Source organism: Populus trichocarpa, chromosome 16 (genome assembly GCF_000002775.5).
Source record: "Populus trichocarpa isolate Nisqually-1 chromosome 16, P.trichocarpa_v4.1, whole genome shotgun sequence".
In the NCBI taxonomy this organism is placed as follows: Eukaryota; Viridiplantae; Streptophyta; class Magnoliopsida; order Malpighiales; family Salicaceae; genus Populus; species Populus trichocarpa.
In genome coordinates, this window is record NC_037300.2 from 856,316 (window position 1) to 875,544 (window position 19,229).

Below are 19,229 nucleotides of genomic sequence, written 5' to 3' on the forward strand. Positions count from 1 at the left end.
AGCAAAGCGCGGCTTAAATGGCTATTCCTGTCCCATTTGTTGAAACTTCACAGCCTCGAAGATGATATTTGAAACAAGATCAGCCATTCATATATGCTATCAATCAATAATTCAGTACTTTCATTTTCTTGTAGAACAGTTGGCTATAATTATATGTCCGGGAATCATTCAAACAAAGTATGAACACTAGCTTAGCAACACCAAATTTTAGCTATGAAGAAAGCAGAGTTAGTGTTCATCCCTTTACCTGCCATGGGCCATATTATAGCAGCAGTAGAGATTGCCAAGCTTATTGTTGAACGTGATGATCGAATTTCCACAAGTGTCCTCATAATGAGGCCAACTCTTGACTCCACTACCACCAAATACACTGAGTCACTCAGTCCATCAACTCTACCCAATCGCATGCGAGTCGTTGACTTGCCCTGTCTTGAGCACACCGCTGTCCATAAAACTGGTGCTAGCTGGATGGCTTCTCTGGCTGAAGCTCAGAAAAACCATGTCAAAGAATTTGTTTCGAAGATCAAGGCTCAGTCAGAGTTGAGCCCAAATGACTCTCCTCGACTTGCTGGGTTTGTTTTGGATACTTTTGTTTTGGGAATGAATGATTTGGCTGCAGAATTTGGTGTTCCCTGGTATGTTTTCTCGGCTTCAGGTGCAGCTTTTATCGGCTCGATGTTGTATCTTCAGGCCCTTCATGATGAGCAGAAAGCGGATCTCCCTGAGTACAAAGACTCGGATGCTGAGTTGGAAATTCCAAGCTTGGTGAACAGGCTTCCTGCTAAGCTCCTGCCTTCTTTGGTGTTTGACAGAGAATCTCTCCCTATTTTTCTTGGTGCTGCAAGAAGGTTGAAGCACGCAAGGGGCATTTTGATAAATACATTCAAAGAGTTAGAATCGCATGCAATAAACTCTCTTTCTAAGGGTGAAATCCCTCCTGTATATCCGTTGGGACCAATTGTGAGATGTAAAGGAAACAGTTATGATGTGGGATCAAGTCAAATCAACGACTACAAGGACATAATGCTATGGCTTGATGATCAGCCTCCATGCTCAGTAGTGTTTTTGTGCTTCAGGAGTTGGGGAAGTTTCAGCGTTGATCAAGTGAAAGAGAATGCATATGCATTGGAGCAATGTGGACATCGATTCTTGTGGTGTCTGCGTGAACGTCCATGCAAGGGTAAGATTGAATCACCAAGTGATTATGTAAATTTTCAAGACATTTTGCCTGAAGGGTTTTTAGATCGATCAGTTAAGATAGGAAAGGTGATTAAATGGGCTCCGCAAGTGGAAATCTTGGGGCACAAAGCTATTGGAGGATTTGTATCACATTGTGGATGGAATTCTACCTTAGAAAGTACTTTGTCTGGTGTACCAATTGCCACATGGCCATTGTATGGAGAGCAACAATTTAATGCTTTTGAAATCGTGATTGAGTTAGGGTTAGGAGTGGAGATTAAAATAGATTCTGGAATTAATATTATCGAAGGTGCTATCGGAGAAATTGTGAGTTCTGATGATATAAAAAGAGGATTAAAGTTACTGATGGAGAATGGAAGTGAGATTAGAAAAAAGGTGAAAGAGATGAGTCAACTAAGCAGGAAAGCTTTGATGGAAGATGGGTCTTCATACTCTGCATTGACTCGTCTAATTGAAGATGTGATGGACAGCATAGCATGCCACGATTGCTCTTTGCTGTCATGAAAATAGATTTACAAACGATGTCGCATTGTGAATTTACTTAACCAATGAGCAGGTAGCTAGCTCAATGGTTATCTCATGCCACCATGAGAGATAATTAAGTTTTAAGATCAAGTTTATTTGATAGAAATTCTACTTAAATATTGAATAAAACAGAGTTATAAGAAGATGTTGATTATGATTTATTCAAAGCAAATAAGGATCCAAAGCTTTATTCAAGGCAAATTATGCAATGCCTTTTCATCGACTTGTGTGTCTCTATGGAGGCAAATTGAGGAGAAAAAAACGTTGTTTTTTTTTTCTCACCCAACCATCCAAGTAAATTGAAAAGAAAGTAGTAAAAACTCGAATAACATTATAATGCAAAACACGAGAAGATTTTGTTAGCTCAATGATAAAAGAGATAGAGATGTCATAAGACTTCAAAAGAAAAGAAAGGCCCTCTGTTTCTGTTTGTTTGCGTGATTAAAGTTAAAAAACAATTGTCAAATAAAGTTAAAAATGCAATTTATTCATGATGAAATTTAGTGCATTTCATGTTTAAAACGCAGTTAAAATCAAATCAGCTTTTGGCTGCTTTTCTTTTTTTACTTTGCACTATTTATGTTAATAATTTTTTTTTGTTTTTGAAAAATCAGTGCAGTAAATTATAAATTCACTCGCACTGTTCATGTTCACGTGAACAGTAATTTTTTTTTTAAAAAAAACCTAATTTAGATTGAATTAAATTCACTCGCACTGTAATCTCAATTTTATTACTGATAATATTTTATCTAATTTTATTGCACGCTTAAAAAATCATGAAAACTGTACTTCTTGTCGGATGAATTTTGTACGTAATGAAATTATAGATAGTTTAATGGAACAATAAAAAATATTTTATATAAAGTATTATTTATTTCATGATGTAATAGGAGTAGTTAAATCTTCAATTTTTAAATTTAAAATCATTAATATTAATATATATATATTTTTTAGTTATTTTATAACCTCAATTTAAAAAGCATTCTTAATCAAACACATTAAACTACTTTTTATTCAACCTCAATTTTAACCACAGTTTTAACCAAATATATATAAATATCAAACCAACCTCAACTAAAAATATTTTTTATAAAATAATTTTTTTCAAATCACAACCACAAAAGCTACTACAATATCAAACACATATACAAAGAATGAGTTAGCTGTTAGATTTACAAAAAGATATCATTGGATTACAAAGGATGATATGATAATTTTTTTTATTTGAAGGACTAAAAAAACATTAAAGAAAAAAAAGAATAAAGAAAAGAGATGAGTCAGCTAGGCAGGAAAGCTTTGATGAAAGATGGGTCTTCTTCATACTCCGCGTTGGCTCTTCTGATTGAAGATATGATGGATCTAAATCTATGTTAAGAAACTCTAATTAGATATTAAGTTTGTGTTTGTAACTTTGACGGAAGATGATTTTTAAAATATTTTTGATTAAAAATATATCAAAATAATTTTTATATTAACAAATTAAAATCATAAAAAAAAAACATTGAAAAAAATATTAAATTAACAATTTTTTAAATCAACCACATATTTAAAACAATAATAATAACAATAATTTTCTAGCTATTTGGCCAAGCTTAAATGGTTAGCCGTCCAACCATCTGTATCATCTGTCATGCCCCGAACAATTGGAATTTTTCTAGCCATTTGAGCTTTCAGCTCAAAATCCTAACCCCCATGGTTAGAATTTTCAGCTCCATATTTGATATTAACTTGAAATATCTAATTTTATCTTTATTATATATCAAAATAATTTAAAAATATATAAAAAATTAAATCTTTTAAAAAACACAGTCTAATCACTGCACCAACTTTGCTAAAAACAAATTATAAAAAACTGGATATATATATATATATATATATATATATATATATATATATATATATATATATATATGAGACCTTGCTTTCATTTCGTTTTTTTCAAGGGGCCATGACAAGCAGGCATTGAAAATCGAGGTAAATAATACTTGTCAACTGTTTTTTAATTATTTTTATATCATCATACATTAAAATAATTTAAAAATATAAAAAATATTAATTTTTTTTTAAATAAAGTCTAATCACAACTCCGAACACCAACTTTATTAAAAAAAAATTAGAAAAAACTGTACGAGAGATAATATATATATATATACAGTTGACAAGTATTACTTACCTCGATTTTCAATGCCTGCTTGTCATGGCCCCTTGAAAAAAACGAAATGAAAGCAAGGTCTCATATATATATATATATATATATATATATATATATGAGACCTTGCTTTCATTTCGTTTTTTTCAAGGGGCCATGACACCTGAGCAGGCATTGAAAATCGAGGCAAATAATACATGTCAAGTTTTCCAGTCCTTGTAGATGAAAAGGATGGTTAGACAGTTGAATTTGGAATTATTATATGCAGTAGCAGTGACCTTAATCAAATTTCTAGGAGTTATCATATGATGCCGAATCAGTGACATAGATCGTACAGCTTCACTCTCTCTCTCTCTCTAAATAAATATGATTGTGGATATATTCATTGAATCTTAGGGAAATGTTCTGGCCATCAATTCCTCGCGCAGCGTGCAGCGACTTCAACTGGATGTTTACTCGTATTAAAATACTAGAATTAACTTCAAGTTTTTGTCTTTTCGAAGAAGCAGTTCTCAGATGCTATGTTGTCCATCATGTCTTTTATTACTTGCGTGGTTGCTTCCGTTTTTGAAGCAACCAGACCAACTCATCACCTGTTTGGTAATGCTATAACAGCAGATTTTAGTGGAGTTTACTGTTTATTGTGGCACGGCGACAGGTTTGCAAGAAGCAGTAATTTGCTACTTCTTGAGCTGAAAAACTTATAAACAGTGGAGCATGCTCCACTGTTCTGGCCGGACCGGTTCGGTTCAATGCTAAAAATGCATTAAACCGGGTCCGATCTAATAAAATAAAAAAAATATTTTTTATTTTTAATTGTGTTTTATTCAAAAAAACTAGTATTAAATATTATTCAATGACACTACATAAATTAGACGGAGATCGTTTGATAATGTAATATTTGCAGAATTTGATCGCAATCCCAATTTTATTCCTGATTATATTTTACCTATGTTGTTGCGCTCTTAAAAAATTTAATGGAACAATAAAAAATATTTTATATAAAGTATTATTTATTTAATTATATAATAGTAATAGTTAAATCTACAATATTTAAATTAAAAACCATCAATATTAATATATATATTTTAAAATTATTTTATAACCTCAATTTAAAAAACATTATTAACCAAACATATTAAACTATTTTTTCTTCAACCTCAATTTCAACCACAGTTTTAATCAAATATCTATTTTTTCAAACCAATCTAAACTAAAAATACTTTTTATAAAATAATTTTTTTCAAATCACAACCACAACAGCTACTGCAATTCCAATTATATTAGTCATGACCCAATGCAAAGCATGAAGAACCACCACCACGTGTGAAAGCTTGCCTACGTTTTTGGTTAAAGCTTCGTGTTCTTTTTCAAACGTTTATTTGCATGATTAATTCTGCAATGCCTTTTATTTGTCATGTAAAGTGAAACTTTCTATGCAAAAAACTTTTAGTAAATAAAGAAAGTGGAGATGGGCTTTCCTCGTGTGTGCATACTTCTCATATAACTTAGGCCTAACTAATATTACTTGATTATTAGAAATTTGAAATTACTTTATATATGTAAATCGAACTAATCATATTAGTACTTAATTTGCATTTTTTCTAAAAATATCATCTTTCTTTCCAGAATTGTCCCTTTTCCCTTGGTGCATTTTTTATTAATTGTTTGGGGATACAACTGGGGAACATTTACCCGGTTTGTGTCATTTTATACTATTTTGCTTTTTGGCTTTGCCCTTATAATCTATAAAAATGGAAAAGGAGAAAGAAGAAAAATGTGTCAATGATTTACCAAAGCGTGGATCTAGATATTATGGATTATAATTGTTAGACTCGGTTCAGTAGCCTACTCTAGAAAAGATTTGGATCACTAAATTATTAGGTTAACATGTAAGTTATTAGGTCCCATGTCATTTATTTTTATTAAAATATTGGCTTTATTTGCTAGTTATCGTGGTGTTGATGTGTCTAGGTTATGACCTAGTTAGAGTGTGTTTGGTATTATAGTAACTGTTGTGGTTGTGATTTGAAAAAAGTTGTTTTATAAAAAGTAACCAAAAGTTGAGATTGAGTTGATATTTATGTATGTTTGGTTGAAATTGAGGTTGAACAAAAAGTTGTTTAATGTGTTTGGTTAATAATGATTTTGAAATTAAGGTTATAAAATAATATATATATATATATATATATATATATATATTAATGGTTTTTAATTTAAATATTATAGATTTAACTATTGCTATTACATCATGAAATAAATAATACTTTATATAAAATATTTTTTATTGTTCCATTAAACTATCTACAATTTGGGATTGCGATCAAATTCTGCAAATGCTACGTGTTCAACCGCTCTCCGTTTAATTTATGTAGTGTCATTGAATAATATTAAACACTAGTTTTTCAAATAAAATACAATTAAAAAATAAAAAAATTATTTTACTGGGTCGGACCCGGTTCAATGCATTTTGAGCTTTGGACCGGACCCGGTCCGGGCGGAACAGTGGAGCATGCCTCCACTATTCACTGAACAGTGTAGCATAACCCAAAGTTTTCATCCGCGCAAAGCAGCTCCTAGCTGCCTTCCTTCCTCTTGCATTTTAAACGCAAAAATACTGTGGAACTCATGAACAATGAATTATGTTTTTTCCTTTACAAAACAGGTTGCATCTATATTTTAAACAAAATGCTAACACAACTTTATTACCAAACGGTTCCTTAATAAGGTTATTAACTAAGTTTTTTTGAATATATATATATATATATTAGGTTACACGTAAGTTATTAGGTCCCATGTCAATTATTTTTATTAAAATATTGGTTTTATTTGCTAGTTTTTTTAGAACCCAGTGTGGTTGCGGTTACTTTTCAAATAATTTTTCATGCCGAAATACATGCTAACAATGTTTTTTTATTTTTTAAAAATTATTTTTGACATCAGCACATCAAAACGATCAAAAACATATAAAACATATTAAATTTTAGCAAAAAATAAAAAATTGAATTTTTTAAGAACACAGTTTGCACCGCGTTCCTAAACATATTCTTATGTCTAGGTATGACCTAGTTAATAAGGTTATTAACTAAGTTTTTTTGAATATATATATTAACTTAACTTGGCAATATCAAATTTAAAATCATTATTTTTTTTCAAATTAATCTATCAAGTTAAACCAGATTTAATCATTTTAATATTTAGTATTTTTCTTAATTTAAATTTTGAGATTAGTGCCTATTTTTTTTAAAAAAAAATATATACCGAAGATGAATGTGTTTTTAAAGTTATTCAAAACCTAAATTTAATCTCTATTAACATCAATCCTAAAACATCAAATATATATATATATAAAGCATAGAAAATTCAGCCCATAATATATAGTAAAAAACGTTGTCTTCTACTTTGAATTTCATAAAAGAGTTCTCAATTTAAATTTCTGACAGGGACGGCATCCCATTTTTTTGGGTCTTCTTGACGAATTGTAAAAGCAGTCCACAATCACAGCGAAGCCATGACCTCACTCTTATTCTTGTCCTGCACGTTTATATTTTTGAACAATATATTGCCAATCTCAAGTCCCCTTAATTACAGCCACAAACAGTGCCTTTAAAAAGGATATGAAAATCAGTCTTTTACATGCAATCCCACCTTGAAATCCTCTAGCAAATAAAGAAAAAAAAAGAAGCTCAGTAGCAGAATGAAGAAAGCTGAGCTGGTCTTCATACCAACACCAGGTATAAGCCACCTCCTATCCACAGTAGAGGTAGCAAAGCTTCTTGTAGACCGTGATGAGAGGCTTTCAATCACTTTCCTCATCATGAAACTAAGTTCTGACCCCAAGATTGATAGGTTTATAAATTCAGTGAGTACAGCCTGTAATCGTATCCGCTTCATTGACTTGCCTAAAGATGAGCCTGATCCAAACCAACCCAACATGTTCTTCTTTTCTTTGATTGAAGCCCAGAAACACCATGTCAAAGATGAAGTCTCTAAGCTTGTGTGTCAGTCCGAGTCAAGCCCTGACTCGCCTACACTTTCTGGGTTTGTTCTCGATATGTTTTGTACACCAATGATAGATGTGGCGAATGAATTTGGTGTTCCCTCATATATTTTCCTTACGTCAGGTGCAGCTTCTCTTGGCCTTCAATTTTATGTTCAGGCTCTTCACGATGAGCAGAAAGTTGACCCTACTGAGTTCAAGGGCTCGGATGCTGAGTTGGTCATGCCGTGTTTGGCAAATCCTCTTCCAGCAAAGGTCTTGCCTTCTCCTATGCTTAACAAAGAGCGGCTGCCATTTTTCCTCGGTCTAGCTAGAAGGTTTAGAGAAACTAAGGGTATTATAATAAACACATTTGAAGAGCTCGAATCTCATGCGATCGACTCCTTTTCTAAAGGTAATACCCCTCCGGTATACCCAGTGGGTCCCGTCTTAAACCTTAATAGAGATGGTGATCGTGATGAGGAGTCTGATAAACGCAAAGACATCAAGCAATGGCTTGATGATCAGCCCCTATCCTCAGTGGTGTATCTATGCTTCGGGAGCATGGGGAGTTTCGGAGTGGATCAGGTGAAGGAAATTGCATGTGGGCTAGAGCAGAGTGGGCATCGATTCTTGTGGTCTCTACGTAAACCACCACCGAAAGGCAAGATGGAACTTCATCCAAGCGATTACAGTAATCCTCGGGATGTCTTACCTGAAGGGTTTTTTGATCGGACGGCTAACATTGGAAAAATAATTGGATGGGCTCCACAGACAGATATTTTGGCCCATCCTTCCGTAGGAGGGTTTGTATCGCACTGTGGATGGAACTCTATATTGGAAAGCATATGGTTTGGCGTTCCAATTGCCGCGTGGCCATTATATGCAGAGCAACAATTTAATGCTTTTATGTTAATTGTTGAGTTAGGGTTTGGAGTGGAGATTAAAATGGATTATAAAAGCGAATTTCACTCGGATGGTAATGAAAATGTCATTAGTGCCGGGGAAATAGAGAGAGGAGTAAGGTGTTTAATGGAGCTTTGCGATGAGAAGAGGGAGAAGTTGAAGGAGATGAGTGGAAAGGGCAGGAAGGCTTTGGAGATCGGTGGATCCTCGTTCACTTGGTTAGGTCGTTTCATTCAAGATTTGGCGTACCACCTACCATGATTAAATTGTACTCTCTTCGTGTTATTTAATACAAAGTCTCTTACTTGATATGTTGTCTTTCTTTAATATATATGTATTTCTCTGGCCGTCTTCATTATTATTAGTTCTCGATCTCGTTATCGATTTGGAAACTGATATTAAAGAAGCTAGAGGTCATTAGTTGATTCTATAATAATTATTTTTAGTAAAATAGTAATTTTTCTTCTATTGATTTGACGAGAGTCGAACGGATTTGATTGATTTAATATTTTAACTGATTTAACTAAAAACTTTAAATGTCAAATTTATTGAAATCAGAGTTTTACCATGCACAGAAAAATGATTTGTACATTGAAATTTTCACTTTAGCCTTATTAAGAAAAAACTCAATGAACTTCATTTTAAGGATAAAAAGTTCTTTTTTATCAGGATTCATTTATCATAGTTTAAATGGTTAGGGACAAAAAAAAGTTTTTTTTATGTATAGTAAAATAATTTAAATATCCTTAAAAAATATTAAACTTATATATAGTAGTGGTTTAGTTTTTTTAATTTTTTAGTACAGTAAAATAATTTCAGTATTTTTAAAAGCAAAAATGACTAAACTGCTTTCCAGGTTTTATGTTTTAATTTCATTAAAAAAAATTAATATTCAAGTTTGTTTAGGAGTGGTTTTGTATTTTGATAAATATATAATATTATTAAAAAACATTGATGCTGAACTAGGATTAATCCATGCATACAAATTAAATCAAATACAAAAGAAATTTCATAAAGGATAATAAAATTGTGGTTGTTGATGATACAAAGAAGATGTTTAAAAGTATTGTGGTAGTTGTTTTTAATTCAAAATATATTTTTGTTCATAAATATATAAAAATATATATATTTTTTATTTTAAAAAATTATTTTGACACTAGTATATTAAAACAACTTGAAAATATATAAAAAAATAATTTAAAATAATTTTTTTTAATTTAATAAAAAACAGATTGAAATGTAGATGTAACATATTATCCTACAGTGATACGAGAAAGAAGATGAAAGAGACCAGTAAAACAAGTCGAAAAGCTTTGACGGATGAAGGATCTTCATATTCGTCATTTCGTCTAATTGAAGACATGATGGATAATACACATTCAATAAATCCTCTATAACTTTATTCCTTACTTAGCATTGATTTAAAATGAAACAAATATTCACATACAAGATCATACGAACAACATACTGGATTTGTTGGACTCAACCAAAAATTGCTTGATCAAAATAGAGCAGCATCGACGCATGATGGTCACGTGCTGACATATTAGAATTCAATCTTTTCACATTATCAGATACTTGTTTAAAATATACTCGCTTGTATTATTAACTAGTATTTCATTATTAAAAAAACTATATATCAAAAATAAATTTATAGTAATGCATCAAGCTAGATAATTTGAATAAGATCCCATTGACAATAACTTGATTTAGATATACTAATTGAAAAAACTTACCCACGATTTTACAGTCCATTGATTAGGTTACAAGTTTATTTTTTCCAACAGCTCCGTTGTACTGTTTTTGTAAGCATCTATGGGCTAGTAGCCATCGAAATTCTTAATTTAAATGCATGCATATAGTTCATTTCCAGCTGCAAAGCCATGACATCACTCTTTATAGTCTAACCTTCAATATATATTTCGTTCAAGATCATGATCAACTTCCACGCATCCCAAGTAGACCACCGTTGTTCTCAACAAGAAACAAAAATTTCCAGCAAAGAATGAAGAAAGCAGAGGTGGTGCTAATCCCCTTACCTGCTATGGGCCATATTGTAGCAGTAGTGGAGATGTAATGCATCCAACTGTTGATCCCAGCACTACCAAGTACAATGAGTCACTTGCTGCATCAACTCTCCCTGATCGTATGCGAGTCATTAACTTGCCCAGAGTTGAGTCCATAACATCAGATACTAAACCCAGTACCTGGCTTAGTTCTTTGGTTGAAGGCCAAAAACCCCATGTCAAAGAATATGTTTCAAGGATAAGAACACAATACGAGATGAATCCGGACTCCCCTCGTCTTGCTGGGTTCGTTTTTGATACGTTTGCTACTGGCCTGAAAGATGTGTCTAATGAATTTGGAATTCCATGGTATGTTTTTTCTGCTGCAGGTGCAGCTTTTATTGGTAGCATGCTCCATCTTACGGCTCTTCATGATGAGCAGGGAGTGGACATTACAGAAATCACGAACTCGGAGGATGAATTGGAAATTCCGAGTTTGGCGAACCCAATCCCTGCTAAACTTGTGCCTTCCACGGTGTTCGAGAAATACTCGCTCACAACTTTTCTTGTACATGCTCGGCTATTGACCGAAGCTAAGGGCATATTGATAAATACATTTTTGGAGTTGGAATCTTACGCAGTTAATTCTCTATCCCATGGTAAAACCCCTCCTGTATACCCGGTTGGTCCCATTGTGAAACATAGTGGAGTTGGTTCTGATCCGCTCTCGGATGAGAGCAACAATTCTAGGGACATCATGGGATGGCTTGATGATCAACCTCCGTACGTCATCCGTTATGTTTTTACGCTTTGGAAGTTGGGGAAGTTTTAAAGAGAACCAGGTGAAAGAGATTGCATTTGCACTTGAGCGTAGTGGGCATCGGTTCTTATGGTCTCTACGCAAACCTTCACAGAACGGTAAAATGAAATCTCCCAGTGAATATGAAAATTTTCAAAGCATTTTACCCCAAGGTTTCTTAGACCGAACGGCTAAGATTGGGAAGGTAATTGGATGGGCTCCACAAGTGGAAATCTTGTCTCATTCAGCTGTGCTTCACATTGTGGATGGAATTCTATACTGGAGAGTTTAAGATTTGGTGTTCCCATTGCCACTTGGCCTTTATATGCAGAGCAACGATTTAATGCTTTTCAAAAGGTGATTGAGGTAGGATTAGCTTTCGAAATTAAAATAGATTATAGAAAGGATTTTTATGGTGATACTGAAATAATTGTGAGCAGTGATGATATATTGAAAGCTATAAAGAATGTTATGGAACAAGATAGTGAAATTAGAAAGAAGGTAAAGGAGATGAGTAGAATAAGTGAAAAAACCTTGGTGGCTGGAGGATCTTCATTTTCTTCACTAGGTCGTCTAATTGAAGATATGGTGGAAAACATGTCATGAATCAATTGTTTTGAACTTTCCTCTAAGCAATCTCTAAAAAAAAAAGGAATAGTTTTCCATTTTTTTTGCCTATGATTCTTTTTAATTATAACAATTTATGTATTAAGAATGATTGTCATGGTCAATAAATTTGATCTTTGAACTTTGCATTTTCTTTAGAAAAACTGTTTTTTTATCTGTTTTGTTTGCATTTAAAAAAAATTCACAAATATTTAATTACAACCAAATTGATGAAAATGTGTGCAAATACAACCTATTTGACAACTCCCATTAGCTACAATCACTTGAATAAGGTATTGTTTGATAAAATGATTGAAGTTCTTTTAAAGTTTGGAAGTTTGGATGTTTTTAATATAAAAATATTGAAAAATCACTTAATGTTTTTTAAATTACAGAAAAAACACACACATTACATTACTAAACAATGCACACACCCAATAATAAATAACAATGATGTGAGATTAATAATAAAGTTTTAATAAATAAACACGTATTTATACTATAGAGATTTGAGTAGAATAAAAGAGTGGTCAAGGTCCAAATATAAGATTTTTGTAGAAGTTCCCTTTTATAATTTTAAAGTTATTATTTCAAAGTATTAATGTGTAGGAGCTTTTTGAGAAAAATAAATATATATTTTTTGTTATTTTTATTTTTTAGTTTAAAATTTATTTTATTTTTATTTTCAATATTATTATGCTTTTCTAGTTTTTATATTTTAAAATAATATTTCTTTATTTTTATTTTTCTATTCTAGGGATTTTCTAGTTTTTTATAATGGTGTTTAAAAAATTTGGTCCATCTATAATATGTACTTTATCTAATCCGACTCAACCTGTCGAAGTCAAATAATGTGGATAATATGGATGATAATTAGTCAAAAAATCTAAGAAATAGATATCACATGTCAAGATTTTTAAAACCCAATAAACTTCACCCAACTTGTATACTCCTTTTGTTTTTATATTTGATAATTTTTTGATTGATTATTTATTTATTTATTTCTATTTAGAAATGTTCCGGTTCTAAAATTATCAAGTTATCGTTATGTTTTTTTACTAGAGGGGAAGAGTGAGGTAACTAAAATTTAATGGTGGGACAATATATGAAAATTAGATTTAAAATTAGAGGTGCTATGAGACCTTTAATCTTGGTTGTAAGTTCATCTCTAACTGCAAACCTATAAAAATTAATAATATAAGCCTAACATGTGAATATTTATAATATTTACAAAAAAACAAATTTAGCCCAACCCTCTTAATTCCAAAAACAAATTCAATTACTCGAATTTAAAATTTGTAAAGTATTAAAAATTAGATGAAATTTAATTATAAACTTAAACTTGACCGGCTATATCTATCTATGAAGATACTATCTTTTTTTTCTTATAATAGTATAATATTTTTCAACCTTTGGTTCGGCTTGCCAAGCATGACCGAAAGACTAAAGTATTGAAACGATACATCAGAAGCAAATTCAGCCTCCCAAGACTCAAATGCCAATCTGAATGCGAGATGAAAGTAGCTACGTGAATGTGGTAACCCTTCAGAATCACAAAGTTATTGATCAAGAAGACAAAAAGCAAAAACATGCCGCCCCTAACCTCTCAAAACCTAAAAAACCGATCCCCCCAAACCCTAAGCCTAGACTCCATTACACCTCACATACCACCCTCCTCACTAACCGTGCCCTCTACAATAACCGTGCAACTGCTTCTACTTTGCCTACCATCATCCCTTCTGCAAAAATCCCAACAAACAAACATCTCGAATACTTATCATAATGTGAGGATAGCCTCCCAGGACCATCATAATACAAGGACCACACCTTCAAGAATAATGAATAGAGTAAGTTAAGACCACAGTTATTAAATCTGGACCGGACCAGCAGGTCGACCGGAGACCCGATCGACCCGGTGATTGGACCGGCCCAGGTAAAACAAAAAATTATCTAGTACAAAAACCCGGCTAGACCCGGTCGACCCGGCCAAACCCGGAGAAGACCCGGTCTTGTTTATTTTATTTTTTTAACCTGTCTTGAAGGTTCGCATATACCATGCCATTCTACTCTGGCTATAAATACATTTCCGTAATTTATGGAATACTTTGCATGAGTCTCAAAACTCTCATCACTCACATGTTACATTGGAAATGATTTTTGTTTCCTTTTCTTGTCTTCCCCTTCCTTCAACTCACTCGGAGTGATTACTATTAAAAAAAGAACTTGAAATATTTTTTTATTTATTTTGGGTAACATGTCTTAAAAATTATGAAAAATGAGTAATTTTTCAAGTAATTCTGGTTTTATTAAAAGAATTCAATGCTACCTGAATTATATTATATATTATCTTTTTTATTTTTTTAAAAAAAATTATTTTTATTTTAAAAAATATTAAAAATATATTTTATTTTTTCAATATAGAATTTACAATCCTTTAATATATATATTCTATGTTAAAAAAAAATATTTTTTCGATATGAGATTTGAAATCTTTTCGTATATATATTCTATGTTTATAAGAAAAAAAGTTAAGTTTTTTTTAAATGGGATAAAAAAAATTTATTTAAATACTTCAACTTAAAAGGATAATATAATATCTTTTCAGTATAAAATTTGAAACCCTTTAATATATATACTCTATGTTCACAAGAAATAAATCATTTTTTCAATATGGAATTTGAAACTTTTCAATATATATACTCTATGTTCATAAAAAATAAATTATATTTTTTCAATGTAGAATAATTTTTTTTTAATTTAAATACTTCAACTTAAAAGGATAACATAGTATCTTTTCAATGTAGGATAAACAACTTTTTAAAATATTCTTTTAAACTTCATTATTTACATTATAAAAATTTATAATTATTTACATGTATGGTCTATATTCACATGAGTTGTTTCTTAATTTTTTTTCATATGAAATATTAAAATTTTAAATATATTTTTAAAATTTTTCAGGTTAATCCAGGTTGACCAGGGTTGACCCGAGTTGACCCATGAAACCCGGGACCCAGTCCCTTGACCGGGTCAACCCCCAAGTCGGGTTTGATAACTATGGTTAAGACCATAGTTTTCAGACCCGGTCTAGTGGCCGGTCCGGTCCAAGGCTCGGGTTCCAGGTTTTGACCGGGTCATCGGGTTTTGACCGGGTCACCGAGTTGCCCGGGTCAAATTTTTTTTAAAATCAAAACGACATTGTTTTAGTAAAAAAACAAAAGTTAACGGATTGCAATCGAGTTTTTGACCGGGTCAACCGGGTTTTTGACTAGATCATACAGAGTTTTTCCTTTTCTTATTTTTTTAACTCTGTCCGGTTCAGTTCTAGACCAGTCAAATCCTGGATCGACCCGTGAATCTGGACCGCATTTCAAAACTATGGATAAGACTGTCCTTAGTCATTGTCAAGAAATAAATATATCGAAAGAGACCGCAATTATTGGATTGATGATGGACCACTGTTAGCCAGACTTTTCCCTTCCAAGATTCCGATAACAAAGTCACGTAATTTTTTTCTTCTGCATTATCAAAAACTTGTTTAAAATATAAATTTGTTTCTTGTGTTAATATCTTGTATTTCAATATTTAAAAAATGTACAAATATACATTTTTATGATTTTATTGGGCAAGATAACCTCATCAAGACCCATTGAAAATAAATTAATATTATTGTACTAATTGAATAAGCATGCCCACGATTTTCAAACCTAATAAAGCTGATATCAATTACAAGCTTTTTTTTTCAACCATAGTTAAAGTTAGCTTGGTCTCACAAATTTACTTTAAAAACTTAAAATTTGATCACCGTTGGTTTTTTTAATTGAATCGAACTAGATATTTGATCACCGTTAGTCTTGCAAATTTAGATTTTTTCCCAAATCAAATGTGATAACTACTATTTTTGTGAACACCTATGGATTAGTGGCCGTAGATGTTCTTAAATTAAATGCATGTATATAGTTAGCGGCCAGCAAAGCCATGACATCACTCTAATTCTAGATCTTCAAGATTTATATTTCAAACAAGATCATGATGACTTCCACACATCCCAAGCAGACCGCAGTTGTTCACAACAAGAAACACAAATTTCTAGCAAAGAATGAAGAAAGCAGAGGTGGTGCTAATCCCCATACCTGCTATGGGCCATATTGTAGCAGTAGTGGAGATAGCTAAGCTTCTTGTTCAACGTGATGATCGACTCTACACAACTGTGTTGGTAATGCATCCAACTCTTGACCCCAGCACTACCAAGTACAATGAGTCACTTGCTGCATCAACTCTCCCTGATCGTATGCGAGTCATTAACTTGCCCAGAGTTGAGTCCATAACGTCAGATACTAAAGCCAATAACTGGCTTAGTACTTTGATTGAAGGCCAAAAACCCCATGTCAAAGAATATGTTTCAAAGACGAGAACTCAATTTGAGTTGAGCCTCGATGCTCCTCGAATTGCTGGGTTTATTTTTGATTCGTTTGCTACAGGACTGAAAGAAGTGGCCAATGAATTTGGGTTTCCATGGTATGCTTTCTCTGCTCCAGGTGCAGCTTTTCTTGGTTGTGAATTGCATCTTCAGGCTCTTCATGATGAGCAGGGAGTGGACCTTACTGAGTTCAAGAACTCGGACGTTGAGTTGAAAATTCCGAGTTTAGCGAACCCGCTTCCTGCTAAACTTTTGCCTTCGGTTTTGTTTCAGAAAGATTCGCTCGCTAATTTCCTTGAGCAAGCAAGAGCATTGGCTGAAGCCAGAGGTATTTTGGTTAATACATTTTTCGAGTTTGAATCCAATGCGGTTAACTCTCTTTCAAATGGTAAAACCCCTCCAATATATCCGGTGGGACCGATTGTTAAACATGAAACAGACTGTCATGATGTGGGTTGGGATGGGAGCAAGAAGCACAGAGACAGAGACATCATGGAATGGCTTGATGATCAGCCTCCATCATCAGTTATGTTTTTGTGCTTTGGAAGTCATGGAAGTTTTAGGGAGAAACAGGTGAAAGAGATTGCCTGTGCACTAGAGAATAGTGGGCATCGATTCTTATGGTCGCTACGTAAACCTCCACCGAGAGAAAAGTGGGAACCCCCTAGTGATTATGCAAATTTTCAAGAAATCTTACCGAAAGAGTTTTTAAACCGGACAGCTAAGATTGGGAAAGTAATCGGATGGGCACCTCAGGTTGACATATTGGCTCATCAAGCGATAGGAATGTTTGCTTCGCATTGTGGATGGAATTCTATACTAGAAAGTATAAGGTTTGGTGTTCCAATTGTCGCCTGGCCATTATATGCAGAGCAACAGTTCAATGCCTTTCAAATGGTAATTGAGTTGGGATTAGCCGTGGAAATTAAAATGGATTACAGGAGGGATTTTCATGGTGATAATGAAATAATTGTGGGTGCTGATGGTATAATGAAAGCAATAAAGCATGTTATGGAGCAAGGTAAAGAAATAAGAAAGAAGGCAAAAGAGATGAGCAGAATAAGTGAGAAAACCTTGATGCCTGGTGGATGTTCGTATTCTTCTTTGGGTCGTTTAGTTGATGATATAATAGACAACCAGCCATGAAGCAACTGTTCCAACTATGCTCTAAGTTTTTGCTTCAAATAAGCTACTATTTGTCATTTTTTTTAGGAGAAAAATATTTTTTATGTACTCTTGTTTTGTATAAAAAAAAAAATACAATTGATGAGGTTCTAAATCCACATAAGCATATGAACTTCTAACCTAGAGGTGAGGTGACTGATTACTCTGTTGGTATGTGTTTGAAAGGGTTGTGGACCTGCAAAACAGGTCCTTCTACGGGTGGTGTGGGTTCCCATGTGTGTGAGTTGTGGAAAAGTGGTGCGTGTGTTGAGGTTGAAAAAGAAAGGGTTGTCTGTCGCGAGATTGGAATCTTTTATTTAAGAGTTTATTATGAACATTTTATATATCCAACTTCCATAGGACTGAAGATAGAATGAGAAAAACTTTGATGAATCTATCATTAGAGATCATCATTTAAGATTATAGACTGTAATGTATTTTATGGGACAAAGCCGTTTAGGCCGAGTACTCCCCGAGGCAGTGCAGATCATTACAGCAAATTTATGTGAAAGCGGATGGTCATTACAGCAACTGATAATTCCCACTAGCTTCGATCACTTGAACATGACAGTAGATGAAGTTTCACGGCAAAGGGTACCAAATGGATCAAATTTGGCACACATTTAAGTCAAATTGGATGCAATTGGCCAGAAAGGAACTCGAAGGTCTGAGTTAATTTTCAGATATAAATATATAATGATCTTCGGATCAGTACTGTTGACTGCATTCAAAATTATACAAATACAAAAGACAACGCTATAATTGGCTAGCATGAGTTTTTAATGAGTCTTTTGATTATTATAAAAAGAAAAGAAAAGGAAAGAAAGAAAGGAGCACACCCTCACAACCAATATCATGCCAGTCTTCTTAGATTTTAAAAGCTAAGATTTATTTTCTCTTACGGTGGCTTGGTTTGGTATAGAATTCGTATAGAATAGACAAATAATCAAACATGGCCAGTAATTATCATGACTAATGAGTTGGACTATTGTGACAAATGATCCTTCTAGCTAGAGTGTTTTTCTAGAAGGCGTGTGTTGTTTCTCTCGGACATCCATGACGGCCGGTTATGATACAAAAACTTCCAAGTAGACGTTAAAATAATTTGGTGGAAAAATATGTAAAATTCAATATCAAGAAATCTCAACATTCATTTTGAAGTTTCTCTGTATTAATTCTAACTTTTCAACTTAATTTAATTGGGTTGAAAAGTCCATCCATCACACAATAAAATATATTTGTTAAAGAATAATTGCATGACAAAAGTCATGGTTTAAGCATAGAATATAAACTTCTTTAGCAACAGGAAATGAGAAATCAGAGGTGGTGTTTATCACTCCACTTAATGGAGAAAGCTAAGATTTTTGTTCAATGTCTTAATAATGCATCCACCTCTTGCCTAAAGTGCTGCCAAATACAACGGGTCACTTTCGACAGCAATTCTGCCCACCGTGAGTTGAAACTTCTCAGCCATC

At 32.9% G+C, this 19,229-nt stretch overlaps 2 protein-coding genes, 1 long non-coding RNA gene and 2 pseudogenes across 4 annotated transcripts in view; 4 read left to right on the forward strand and 1 right to left on the reverse strand.

Moving 5' to 3' along the window:
* LOC18106058 (anthocyanidin 3-O-glucosyltransferase 6) overlaps window positions 1-17,878 on the forward strand; it is a 25,152-nt gene extending 7,274 nt beyond the window's left edge. For both annotated transcript variants that reach the window (XM_006373578.3, XM_052447914.1), the window contains exon 2: window positions 16,285-17,878. In XM_006373578.3, coding sequence (XP_006373640.1) covers window positions 16,285-17,736 — 1,452 coding nt within the window. In that variant the 3' untranslated portion in view covers window positions 17,737-17,878. The remainder of the gene's footprint in view (window positions 1-16,284) is intronic.
* Window positions 68-19,229, reverse strand: part of LOC127904428 (uncharacterized) — a 28,928-nt gene continuing 9,766 nt past the window's right edge. The window contains exon 2 of the long non-coding RNA XR_008057596.1: window positions 68-1,349. This is a non-coding gene — a long non-coding RNA (uncharacterized LOC127904428). The remainder of the gene's footprint in view (window positions 1,350-19,229) is intronic.
* LOC112326222 (anthocyanidin 3-O-glucosyltransferase 6-like) overlaps window positions 214-19,229 on the forward strand; it is a 29,167-nt pseudogene continuing 10,151 nt past the window's right edge.
* LOC18106059 (anthocyanidin 3-O-glucosyltransferase 2) overlaps window positions 7,471-19,229 on the forward strand; it is a 45,882-nt gene continuing 34,123 nt past the window's right edge. Inside the window, exon 1 of the mRNA XM_052447919.1 lies at window positions 7,471-7,637. Coding sequence (XP_052303879.1) covers window positions 7,572-7,637 — 66 coding nt within the window. The 5' untranslated portion in view covers window positions 7,471-7,571. The remainder of the gene's footprint in view (window positions 7,638-19,229) is intronic.
* LOC18106057 (anthocyanidin 3-O-glucosyltransferase 2-like) lies at window positions 10,765-12,170 on the forward strand (annotated as a pseudogene).